Source organism: Narcine bancroftii, chromosome 1 (genome assembly GCF_036971445.1).
Source record: "Narcine bancroftii isolate sNarBan1 chromosome 1, sNarBan1.hap1, whole genome shotgun sequence".
Taxonomy (NCBI): domain Eukaryota; kingdom Metazoa; phylum Chordata; class Chondrichthyes; order Torpediniformes; family Narcinidae; genus Narcine; species Narcine bancroftii.
In genome coordinates, this window is record NC_091469.1 from 333,577,174 (window position 1) to 333,591,073 (window position 13,900).

Genomic DNA, 13,900 nt, shown 5'->3' on the forward strand with positions numbered 1-13,900 from the left:
GTATAAATTGAAAGAGGTTAATTTCAGAGTGAGTGTCCTTGTGGACAAATCACTGGTCATTAATGTTCAGATTCAACAAAAAATTAGCAAGGTAGATGATATGTTGCTCTTGGATATAGGCAGAGTGAAATCTAAGAGTAGCTGTTTGCCTGCAGCAAACAAGAATTTTATTGCATATGTTCATTGTAAAATGTATATCACAATAAATTCATTATTATTATCAAACATGTTTTGCTTCATGTAAACCTAAACCTAAGATATTTCAGATGATTTTGCATGAAAGACCTTGTCCTGGAACCAGTTGTAATGGAGATGGAAGAATTATGAGAAATTAATGAAATCCTTACAGAGGACAGGATGTGGTGTAGTCAAGATATCTGTGGGAATTTGTGGGTTTGTAGAAAATGTTTGTTGAGAGTTTGTCTCCCAAGATGGAGACAAATGTAGGAAGGGGAGAGTGTTACTGGAGATAGACCAAGTGTATTTTAGGATGGGGTGGAAGTTGACTGCATAGTAGATAAAGTCAACGAGCTCATCATGGGGACATGAGGCAGCAGCAAAGTAGTCATCAGTGAAGTGAAGGAAGAGTTGAGGAACCTTTCCTGTGAAGGCTTGTAGGGTGGATTGTTCCACATAGTCAACAAAAAGGCAGGCATAGTTGGGACCCATGTGGGTACCCATGGCTACTATTTTGTCTTGGAGAAAGTGGGATGAGTCAAAGGAGAAGTTATTGAAGGCAAGGACATATTCTGCCATCTGGAGGAGGAGGTGGTGGTGGAGAGAGACTGGTTGGGTCTGATGTTGAGGAAGAAATAACTATAGTACTTTTTGTGAATTGTATCATTAATATTTCCAATGCCTCCATTCAAGCTGAAGGCTGGAAGGAGATCTGCAGTCACTTGTGCCTTCAAATGCAGTTGCTGACTACTTGCAAGATTTGCTTTGGAGGCTGACAAGCACAATCTCTCAAATCATCCTTCATTGTGAACCAATAGCTGTGACATTCACCATTACCATTGAGAGATAAACATCTCATAGGAGTGCATCTCCACTTCCATCATGGGTTTTGATGGTATATTCCTACAAGATGTTTCTCCTCTCAATTTTTGTAAGGTGAGAATTGCCAGTATTTAAAGGTATTTCTCTACCCCTAGTTATTTGATTTGTCACAATGCTGGTCCTGGACTAATTCAAGTGTAGCCTGTCTCAAATGAACATTTCTTTCCTCAGTGTCAGTGGAGTTGTTGCATGAGCATTTCTCTAATCCATGATCAATTTCTGAACCCTGCAATAGCTGGACTGCCTTTGGAGGGAAATTAGGTAGATTACGTTTGTATTCATCAGATCTTAGAAGAATGAAAATAGATCTAAATATGACTTTGAAAATTCTGACAGTGCTTGACAGACTGGATATTCCTCTGGCTCACATGTTGAGATTGAGGAGTTTAATCTCATATTACAAAGTGAGAGATTTGGGACTGAGATAAAAAGGAGAGTGGTGGACTTGTGGAATTCTCTACTACTGAGGGCTGCAGAGGTTAATCACTGAATATTTTTAAGGAAAGAAATCATGAAGGAAATCGGGGAGAGAGCAGAATTGAGATAGAGCAGTATTTCTCAATTTTGTGGTTCACAGATTTGTTATTAGGGGTACTGTGGGTGAAATTAGGTTGTGAATCATGATTAGCCATGATCGTGTTGAATGCAGAGCAGACATAAAGGACCTGGTAATGGGGAGAGATGATTACCTCTGTAGTTCTACTTTTTAATTTAGCCCCTAGGTGTTCCTACTCTCAGTTAAACAAAATATAACAGCACTATGCAGGCCCTTCAGCCCATGACATTGTGCTGACCTATATAAACCTTCTCTACCTCACACCCATAATCCTTTATTTTTCTTGCATCCATGTGCCTGTCCAGGAGTCTTTGAAATGTCCTGATTATACCAGCCTCTGCCACCACCCCTGGCAATGCCTTCCAGGCATCTGCTACTCTCTGTGTAAAATAAATAAATGGAAAGACATAAATCTGTTGTCTCCCCTAAAATAGCCCTTATTTGGTCCAGTACAGGTCAATAGTTATCTGGGTTGCATATCAGAATAATCCATCATCAACCACTCTTTTAAAATTGCAGCTGATACCCAAAGGAATAAGTTGGCATCGAGGGACTAATTCCATCATTTATTTTATTAATGAAGTAAACTGGTATGAATATGTTCTAACCTTTGAGCTCGTGCAAATAAGTAACTGCTGCTGATGGGTTTTTGTCAGATTATTCCTCCAGTGCATGAGCAAATTGAGAATGAAAATGATGAAGCGTCAAACAATGAACAACCTCCCCAGGAGGAAAATAATGTTCAAAAAGAAGGATTTGGAGGTAAAGTCATTATTATTCAGTAAACTGTTTCACTTTGTATTTGTTTCTGCTTTTTGACATCTAATGACAAACATTTTTTTTATTACTCACTGTCATCTGAATTTTGGCATGTATTAAAAAATATTTTTGCATTAGTAACAGATCAAAATTAGTCCAGACAGGTTAGTGTTTGTATAAACTTTAACTTGGGGCTGGCCAAACTATGGCCCACGGCCAATTGTGGCCTGTTGCCCATTTTTAAGTGGCCCATCAGAACCTCGTCTCTAACAATAAATTTCATGGATGTGCATTGCACTTCTTAGTTTCAATACTTGATGCCGCTCCCATTTTGAACAATATTAAGCTATCATTGCACTAGATGTCGCCGCATAATTAAATAGAAATGATGACGTTTTTCTTACGGATTCTGATAGAAAACTACCAGGGTTAATATTATTTGGCCCGTGACTCCTTGTATTTTTTCTATATGTGGCCCACAACCAAAAATGTTTGGCCACCCTTACTCTAACTCTGTCAAACTCTTAACCTTTGTTTGTTGACTTATCTATTGAAACAAGGTACAGTAAAAATCCTGTGTGACTGGCTTCGGCATAATCTGCTAGCACAGTAAAATAACTTCAGAATACTGTTCCTTTTTCCCTTCTCCTGCTCTCTGCTTGGAGAGGAAAGCCTTTTCTACCTGATCACTTTCTCCCTCATGATACCCTCTTTCTAACCTGTTCGACTACTGGTATTACATCCAGTAATTGAACAGACATTTCCTGGTTAGGCATCCACATACTTCTGCACCTCTCACTTGTCCAAGTTTAATTCCATCAGCCATTCTTTGGCCTACTTTCCCAGTTCATTTTGATCTTATTTACTTTTAGATAATCTTCTTCACTGTTCACTAGGCACAGACTTTGGTATTATCTACAAAATTACTAACCATGCAACATTGTAATCCAAGTCTTTAAAATTGATGGCAAACAACAGTGGGCCCAGCAGCAACTCCTGCAACGCACTGTTGATACGGGCCTCCAGGTTTACTACTTCTACTGTGTGGGTAACATGGGAGGAATATTTATCATCTACAAAACATAAATTATGGTAGCTTGTTAAGAGCTTTGAGGAGCACCTCCCAAATACATGACCTCTGTTACTTAAAGGACAAGGATCACAGCTCACCTAACCTCCAAGATTCCTGTTTATATTCTGATAGTTTTATTGTAAAGCAGGATTCTCAAAACAACCTAAATTATTAACTTTTCTGCCTTTATATACCATTTTACAGACTTGACAGAAACTTCTGAAATGAGAGAGAATTTTCAGCGTCAGTTACAGGAAATAATGTCTGCTACAAAAGTGGAGAAATCAGTAGTACACCGTGGAGTGGTGTCAAGGGGAATTCTGGAATACTCTTCTTTAGCTGAGAGTGCTGTTCGTTCAGGGCGCAGCAGAGCACTGGAATCCCTCAGGTCTCTTATATTGACTTTACATTTCAACTTTTTTAAAGATGTAGAATACTTGGTACATCTTTAATATCATTTTGTAGAAATTGCTGTTTATTTTAACAATTATATTGTGGGAAATAATATGCCCACACTGCTCAAATTGTACAACTTGTTTGGTCAGTGAAAATTAGTTCTTGTCTTTCAAATGTATTTTTAAATTAATGTTTTATTTTTGTTTCATGAATTTGCTACTCAGCTGCATTATTGGATTGCAATTTTATCCTTAGTCAAATAAGAACTCAATAGCTTAGAATTCTATGTTAATAGAAAAAATATAATAAAACACTATTGGAAAAGCACTATAAAGAGCTGTAATTCATTTTAATTTCTTTCTGCAACTTTCTGGCAAATTAATTTAGAACATTTTTAAAAAAGTATTAAAATGAATATATTGTAAAATCTCCATTATCCAGCACCGACAGGGATTGCAGGTGTCGGAATTGTGAATTTTCCAGTTGACTCAGGCTCATTCTTACAATGCTTAATTAATACACTTATATGTAGAATATACCATTTAAAAGACAAAATACAGTGCAAAATGTAAAGTAATTAGAAAAAAAATCAGTACTATAGTCTTTAATTATGGATTCAATTTAACCAAGTAATTCCCATAACTTATAAAATTTAAATTTCCATCCCATTTGCTGGCGCTGTTACAGTATTGAGCTAGCCACTATGCTAACTGTGCCTCCATCATAATTAACCTTTTTCCCTCCAAGTTAACAGATAAAACCTTACTAATATACTTTAATACTAATGAAGATATAGACTTTTACTAGGCAGAGATAGGGAGACACTTGGGGAGAGTCACCCCAGCGATTAGCAGCATCTGGTGTCCCAGTCAGACACTCGGTGCAAACCTCACCTCCACTTAAGTGTTCCAGTCAGGCCCTCAGTGTATCCTGACTCACCACCATGCAAGTGTCCCGTTCATGCCCTTGGCGCACCTCCCTTTAATTCAAACCCTATTCACTAGCGCTGTAACAGCGTTGTGCCAACTGCTATGTTAACCATGCTGCCATCATAATTAACCCCACCCCCTTCACCCACAAGTTTACAGACAATATTCTTAATAATATACTAATAAAGACAAAGACTCTCACAGGTAGGGATAGGTAGACACTTTAATAATTAACAATTTTAAACTTTTATTTAAGACTTTATCTTAACATTTATTTCCTTGATTTTTTTTTTTTGCTGGTGTTTTGAGTTTCTGGTTGATTGAGTGCATGATAATGGAGATTTTACTGTATAAGGAAAGCCATAACATGCCAGTTCGTAAATACACATACATTCAACATTAATTTTCAATATTCTCATCTTTAGGTGCTCTCATCCAGCTGTAATGGATATCAATACGGAACCGTCACAGAATGAGCAGATTATTTGGGATGATCCAACAGCTAGGGAAGAGAGAGCCAAGCTGGCTAACAACCTGCAGTGGCCTGGCAGCCCCTCTCAGTACTCTGAGCAGTTTCAGAAAAACACAGAGCAGGTGGAGGAACAAAATGCTAAACATGCAGAGTCTTTAACTGATTCAGAAATTGCTGCATTAGGTACATTAATTTTTCCTATGCCTTAAATACTTTGGTTTCCCCAGTACATAAATTTAATTTTAAGTGTTGTGTTTTTAAAAAAAATACATTTTCTTACTGTTGTTCAATATATTTATCATGCTTGTTATGGCCATGTGGATAATCTTGAGTTAAATTTTTAATTTTTGACGTACAGCACAGTAACAGGCCCTTTTGGTCCATAGGCCTGTGCTGCCCAATTACACTTAGTTGACCTACAACCCCCCAGTACGTCTTCCACGGTGGGAGAAAACTGGAGCACCAAGAGGAAACCCATGCAGACACGGGGAGAACGTACAAACTTGCGTTCAATGGCACTGTAACAGCACTGCACTAACCACTACGCTAAGCGTGCTGCCCAGTTGCTTGACTTTGCAAAACATTTCAGCCAATTTTTAATTTTAGGTGGCCTTTTGTAGTATTTAATATTTTACTAAATATGCCATAATCGGAAACACATTATGAAGCTTTGATATTAACTCCACTTATGTCGCAGAAATTCCGCAACCTCTTGCAGCAGCAAACTGTGATGTTCCAGTAAAGGTTGACCATCTCACCCCAACTCCTCAAGCGCCCAGTATTGCTTTTCCACTAGCAAAACCTCCAGTGGCACCACAGCCTAAAGAACAGGTTTGGAAAATACAGAATTTCTTGCAATAAAAATAGCAATATAGGGAAATGAAGGAAGTGTATTTGTAAATAAATGCAGGAGAATACACTGAACATGCAAACCATCTGAGGCATTGCTATGTTAGAAATAGATTCTTGATTGTTTTGAATCTAAACCAACATTCCTCTTTTATTTTGAAATTGATGTCAAGGTTCAATAAGAAGCATTGTCCTGTATCATTGCAAATTTTTTAGTTCTCATTTACAAGCAAAAAGTGTGCTCTTTCTTGTGTTTATGTACATATTTTTTAATATTCAATAGACATTCTTTTAGTTCTCATGATTAAGAAACTTTTCCCAAACTATTGAGATATACTCAAGTCTAGTTAACTGATGGGAATATAATTTCCTGAGGGCAGTTGATAGAGGTTAAATAGTAGTGTTGAGATAATTGATGTGAACGATTGTGTGGTGTTGATAGTGAAATTAAATGTTTTTTAAAAATTAATTTAAGATATACAGCACAATAACAGGCCACTTCGACCCAGAGTCCGTGCTGTCAAATTTACACTCCATAAGCCTATACTCCTGGTATGTTTTAAACAATGGGAGGAAACTGGAGCCCCTGGAGAAAACCCACAAGGACATGGGGACAACATACAAACTTCTTACAGACAACGCGAATTTGAACTCCTGTCCAATCACAATCCGGATAGTTGCACTAACCGCTACGCAACTGTACTGCTGTACCGTGCCCTCCCGTGAATTAATGCTCAAATAATCACCTTCCTTCCACCAAAGATATTAAGCTTCCTGTTTCTGACTTACACCCACACTGACTTAGTATATTGTCTCTTCACAATATCCTCTCTCCCTTCAAGCCCTTAACTTTCTATGATTGGTGCGGTGAGAAATGTGGGAAAACTATAGTTGGCTCGTCCATCCTTTGATCTCCATGTTCTCTCCTCACTATAGAAAATCTTAACAGCTGAGGGGCCACCAGACCATAGGTTGAAAATAGATCCTAAGCCTCAATACTCTTCAAGCCATGAACTCCAGACCTCTCAATCTATCGATTTCAAAATCCATGTGGAGATGAAGAGCAAAACATCCTGCTCTGTGATTCCAAATAACCTGTGGCAATAATGCATTGAATATAATAAAACAACTTACTGGGCCACCAGAAAAAAATTGACACCAAGTTGCAAAAGGGGTTGTTGCTCAAACAGAAAGGTTTTAAGGATCAGATCAAAGGAGGAAAGAAGCAGAGATCGTTAGGGAGAGAATTACAAAATAGGACATGCCATGGTAGTTGAAAACATAGCCTCAATTGTGATGCACATTTAAATTTTGGTTGCTTGTGATACCCTGACAAATTTAACAATTGGAGGAAATTATAGATACAGTGAAAGATAAGACTGCGGAAGAATTTGAAAGATAGATTGTTAAAATTTACATGTGGCTTTCCCAGAAGCCAGACAAGGCAAGGAAATTTAGTGGGACTTGATCCATGTAAGATCTGAGCACCAGAGTTTTGGCTGACCTCATTTAAGAAAAGGTGACCAAAAGTGAGTTGGAATAATTAAGTCTAGATGAATCAAAGGCATAGAGGAGGGTTCCAATTTCACAAGAGCTGAAGTGGGGGTAGAGTTTGGAAGCTTCAAGGAGGTACAAATGGACACCCCAGTGTTGACACAGATCTTTGCTCAGAAACTCCTCTCGGGGACCAATGGTGCAAACAGTTTGACTCAACCCCAGATAGTTGCAAGAGAGTAGATACAGTTTGTGAGGAATGGAATTCATAGTGTTTTTGGTAAAACTTCTAGGTGGCTGTGGATGAGAGTAAAGAACCTCCCGTTCAGCGGAGATTCCAGTTATCATCGCTGAACCCTCAGGAGCGGATTGATTACTGCCATCTGATCGAGCAGTTAGGTGTGGTATTTTTCTTCTTTCTCTTACTGTGCTGTTTATTTTGTGTTGCCTCCTTATGCTTTTTAAAATAGGTCTTTTAACACTTTATTTGTCCTCCTGGAGTTTGTTACAATTCTCACAAAATTACTCATTCAAGTTTTGTGTTTCTGCAATATTCAGAAAATTGCCTCCTAATCCTGACTGAAATATAAACTGTCAAAAAGAGCAATGGTCCCTTGCAAAACTACTTTATGTAATAGATTGGGAAAGTATAAGTGCTTGCCACTATCTGGCTTCTTGACAGGTTGTCTATTCAATGCTCAAAACACTTTAATCTCCTTTTGAACATTAACAATTCTACAGCATTTTTATCAAACACTTTCTGAGCATTGTTGCACTCATCAGTGGCATTTTGTCCATCTACCTATGGGTTTGTCTTTAAAAATACACATTGGTTATTATTGTGAACTTGTGTTATTCAAAGTGATAATTAATTTTATCTCTGACATGGCTCAAGAAGACTTCCTGCCATCAGTGAGGTGTCTAATCTGATTTGTTTCATACCATTTTTTTTTAAATAGATGGTAACATTCCAGTTCATTGGCAACACTCCCATTATTTAATGAGAAATTTCAACCAGTGTCTGCATCATTTCAGCAACTGATAGATTTTCTACTTTTGAGTGCTATCTAACTTCTATATTTGTAATCCAAAGTCACACAAGGTGGAAACAGGCCCTTCAACCCACTGAGTCCATCCCTTTTACACTAATCCCTATTTATTTTCTTCACCTTCCTACCAACCACCCCTCTGGCATCCTCAGATTCTACCACCTACTTGCAGACTAGAGACATCTTCCAGTGGCCAATTACCTACCGACCTACACATGTTTGGAATATGGGGGATGTTGGATTTTGTTCCTTTCATATCACCTTATTGGCTGCTCATTTCAAAACTTCTATTATCAGTTGTCTGTAAAAGAAAACCCTTAATTTTGTCTAAACATTTTATCTCTAATTGGCACATCTATCTTCTCATCATTTGCAGTCTCCTTTCTTTCACTTCTCCTGTTTAGCTCCCCATAATCCAGTTTCAACCTTTATCCTTCTGTGATTTGAACAAGAAAATCTGCAGACATTTTGATTGGAGTGACAAAAAAATTGCTGGAAAAACTCAGCAGATCACACAGCGTTCTTCATGTAGCAAAGATACATACCAATGTTTCAGGCCTGAAACTTTCATCAAGGTATGAGCAAAAAGCAGGAAGGTGTCTGAATAAATTGATGGGGGAAGGGGAGGGGGAAGAACACAGGACTATGGACAAGAGGTCATAGGTGGATATGTGTAAGAGAGCACAAGAAGAAAGAGATGAGAAGTGATGGGAGAAGGGATATCTCTGAATGGAGAAGGAAGGCGACAGAGAGCTGGATAAAGGAGACTGAGGAATGGGGAAGAGAGAGATGGGCAGCGGCCCAACGCAAACCGGAGAAGTCGATATTTATGCCGTTCGTTTGGAGAATGCCCAGGTGTAATATTAGGTGTTACTCCTCCCATTTACAGGTGGTCTTGGTTTTGCAATGCATGAGACCATGGTCAGTAATGTCAGTGTGGGAGTGGGCACGGAATTGAAATAATTGGCCTCTGGAAGATCCCTGCCATTGATGAAGACAGAGCAAAGGTGATCAATTAAACGATCTCCCAGTCTGCGTTTAGTCTCTCTGATGTAGAGAAGACCACTATGGGATGCAGTAGATGACCCCTGCAGATTCAAAAGTAAAGAGTTGCTTCACTTGGAAGAATTGTTTGGGCCTCATGGTGTTGAGAGAGCAGATGTGAGTGCAAATATGGCACTTCCTGCAGTCACAGAATAGGTACCGAAGGGAGTGATTAGTGGGAAGGGATGAGTGGATGAGGGATCACGGAAGGAATGGTCCCTGCAAAAGGCAGAGAGGGGAAAATGTGGTTGGTGGTGGGATCATGTTGAAGGTGTTGAAAATTGTGGAGGTTAATATGTTGGATGTGGTGGTTGGTGGAGTGGTAGGTGAGGACAGGGGGAATCCTGTCCTTATTGGGTCTAGAGATAGAGACAACCAAGGCAGATGTGCAGCAAATGTTAGAGTTCTGTGACTTGCTTTCTGCTCTTGTCCTTAATCCCTTAGATGCCATTCACAAAGTGAATCATTCCATTATTCTTCCACACCTCTTCTGTGAGCTCTAGTTCTGTTCCAGCATCATCACAGCATGAGATACATTTATGGGGTATCCAGCTCTGCATTTTCACTTTTTAACACTCACTCTCCCTTGACAACTCTATGCTACAAAAGATCTGATTGGCATCCAGTTAAAACATCTTGCCAACCACTAAATGAAGAATATCTAAAAAACTGGAGCCATCCTTTTTATAATCTGAACTCTAGCTTGGAAACCTTTTAAATCCTTAGCAACATTTTCCTTCTTAAATATTGTAGTCTTTCCTCAATTCTGCATCTTGCAGCTATCCAAACTAAAATCCAAATACTTACTGTGTGACGAGTTTCCATGCGATGTGACATTTTCAGTCTAGAAGTTGGGGATGCAGTAACTCAGTGACCAGGTTGAGTGGTGGATAAGCAAAAGAGAGTAGTTACTTTGCAGTCAGTTTTACTGAGAATTGAAGTTTACAAATCTGGATGCAGTGGCGATTTACACAATCTCAGAAGCAGCTACACTGCCAGTATATAGCTCGCATATCACAGGTTTTTACCTTCTTTGAGGGTTTGGAAATATTGTCAAAAGAATAACCTGATTCACCTTTACTTCTCTTTATAAGAGGATACTTGGTAGTCCGCTTGGCTATGGCTTTCTGATACAAGTAATTTTAAGTTTTCAAATTTTAAAATTTCTGTTCTTCCATGGTAGTTTAGTTGGTAGCACGCTTGCCTGACTTGGAAGGTTTAAGCTTGATCCCCATCCCAAAGACTTAATCTCAGCTGAAGTTCCACTATTGTGCGAATAGGGTGCTATCTTTAGGGCAAGTTTGAAAGATTCATTGGCAATATTTACAAAAAAGTTCTGGTTCATATTCTGGCCAAAGTGTATCCCTTAACCGATCACATTGTTTTCATATTGCTGTTTCTGGGAGCTTAGTGTGCACCATCACTACTTGGGGATGCAGATTCAAAGTGATGGGCAAAACCACAGGGGAGGAAGAGTTTTACTGCACAGTAGTCACAGTCTGGATCTCACTGCCTGAATGGGTAACAGAAACATTTATTCAGGGCTGTATAAAGGGAATTAGATGGGCATATGTCTGCAGATAATTTGCAGGGCAAAATGGAGCCATAAAACTAATTGGATTAGTCTAAATGAGCCAGTGTGGTCTCAATGAGCCAGATGTCCCCCTTTGCTGTAAGAAATCAATTATTTACTTTGTTGGCTTTGAACATTCAATATGTAAACACTGGAAAATCTGTGTAAACTGATTATTTGTGAAAAAGAAAGTCGACCAATCAAAAGTTCGTTTAAAAATGGTGGTTTGCCATGGCGAACCATCATATTCTGGTACAGAAAATCCAATCTTGCCAACCTTCTGAGCTGAAGTAACCTAGGTGCTGGAAATCTGAAATAAAACGAGGAAAGGTGGAAATGTTCAACAGGCCAGGGAGTGTCTTTGGAGAAATAAACAGCATTAATGTTTCAAGTCAATTACTTTCTGTTCATGCATTGTATTCCAGGATTTTGAGCCTACCAATCACAATCAGTGAATATGTCTTCAATAGTTTGCCAGTTATAGAGGAAAATGTTGCTTGCTTTTAGGTGCTGTGGTACTGGACAGACAGTGCTTTGATCCTTCCTGTACTCATATCATTGTTGGACAGCCACTGAGAAATGAAAAATATTTAGCTTCTATGGCAGCTGGAAAGTGGGTTCTACATCGATCCTATTTGGAGGCATGCAGAGCTGCAGCTAGATTTATCCAGGTAATGTACTCCCAAGAAACCACTTGAAGCATTTGTCTCATTCACATTATCAACTCTTACTCATAGCTCTCTGTATCCCCTTTATTTCAAATCCTTAAAGCAATGCAGGTGATGTGTGAAAGTGATTACAGCTTCCAAGATCCATATTTGCTCTTTCCTGTAGATTTTTGTCTTGATAACCCAGATCACAATCATAGTTGGAAAACCTTGTATAGTCATTTTAATGCTTGATTTTGATTATTAGAGATTTTTGGGTTGCATTATTTGTATTTTAAAGATTTAATTGTTAGTAAAATTATATTTTATTATTTCAAATACTTGTATTGATATATTTTTAATACAATACAAATTTAATACAAATTTTAAACCACAATATAATTACATTACATTCAATTGTAAACTATTTTTGAAAAAATTATTACATGTGGTGATAAACTCCCATTCCCCACAACCTACCCTCCCAATCCCCCACCCATAGAAAAGAAAAAAGGAAGAAAAAAATTGAAGAATGCCAAGAAATAAAACATTTGTACAGAAAAATTCAATTGGAGATTACCAAGAAGTGAGGTCTTCAAAGAGTCAATCATACATGCAAACAAAATTTTGCTCTATATTTTCCAAAAAATGATATTTATCTCAAATAACAAGTAATTTTCTCTAATGGTATACAACTACGAAGTTCTGCATGCCATTTTTCCATGCCTAAATCTATTTCTGACTTAATGATATTGTTATACATTTCCTAGCAACTGCTAAAACAATTAACACAAATTAAATTTGATAAATATTTAAATATTTATTGATATATCTTTTTGATCAGGTTTTTTTATGACTATGATTTGAGCTCTAATTGGAACTATTGAAAAACAGCCTTTCAAATTCTGAGTTATAACTGGAACAGCCATGGATACTGTAGCAGATTACACTTGATATTTTGGGTATTAATTTCTTCTGAATTTGCAACTCAAAAAAATGTAAAGAAACAAAAATGGATGAAAATGTTTGATATACAGTGCCCTCCGTAATGTTTGGGACAAAGACACTTTTTTTCCTTTATTTACCCCTGTGCTCATTTTAAATTTGTAATCAAACAATTTGCATGTGATTAAAATGCACATTGCAGATATTATTCAAGGTTATTTGTGTATATTTTGGTTTGACCATGTAGAAATTACGCACTTTTTATACATAGTCCCCTTATTTCAGGTCACCATAATGTTTGGGACATTTGGCTTCACATGTGTTTGTGATTACTCTGGTATGTTTAATTGCTTCATTAGTGCAGGTATAAGAGATCTAGGCTTACTTCTAAGCTTTTGATCACCTTTGGAGTCAGTAGTTGTCATTAGACATCACCCAAACTTTAGGATTATCAAAGTCAACTGTTTGGAGCATCATTAAGGAGAAAGAGCATACTGGTGAACAGAGTAATCGCCAAGGATCCGTTAGGCCAAGGAAGGTCTCTGCTGATGATGACAGAAGAATCCCCAAGCGCCTGTCCAACAGATCAAAAATACTTATCAGGAGGCAGGTGCGGATGTGTCAATGACTATTGTCCGCAGAAGATTTCCGTAACAGAAATATAGAGGTTATATCTCAAGATGCAAACCACAAGTTAGCCACAAAAACAGGATGGCCCAGATTACAGTTTGCCAAGAAGTATTTAAAAGAGCCTTCAGAATTCTGAGAAAAGGTCTTGTGGACAGATGAGACCAAGATTAACCAATATCTGTGATGGCAAGAGCAAAGTCTGGAGGCGTAAAGGAACTGCCTAAGATACAATAACTGAGTGACCAGGTTGAGTGATGGATAAGTAGGAAAAAGTCCTTACTTGTAGTCAGTTTTACTGAAAATTGAAGTTAGCATCATATTTTACAAATCTGGAAGCAGTGGCAATGGTGTGAAATCATCCGTGTAACACTTATCTTCAATAATGATACAACCGCTGATGGCAGTAGCAAAATTAATTCTGAGGTG

At 38.0% G+C, this 13,900-nt stretch overlaps 1 protein-coding gene across 5 annotated transcripts in view; it reads left to right on the forward strand.

The window, feature by feature from the left end:
- Positions 1-13,900, forward strand: part of topbp1 (DNA topoisomerase II binding protein 1) — a 130,339-nt gene that overhangs the window by 96,081 nt on the left and 20,358 nt on the right. For all 5 annotated transcript variants that reach the window (XM_069909114.1, XM_069909105.1, XM_069909095.1 and 2 more), the window contains 6 exons: positions 2,272-2,377; positions 3,651-3,834; positions 5,197-5,426; positions 5,941-6,074; positions 7,880-7,985; positions 11,760-11,923. In XM_069909114.1, coding sequence (XP_069765215.1) covers positions 2,272-2,377; positions 3,651-3,834; positions 5,197-5,426; positions 5,941-6,074; positions 7,880-7,985; positions 11,760-11,923 — 924 coding nt within the window. The remainder of the gene's footprint in view (positions 1-2,271; positions 2,378-3,650; positions 3,835-5,196; positions 5,427-5,940; positions 6,075-7,879; positions 7,986-11,759; positions 11,924-13,900) is intronic.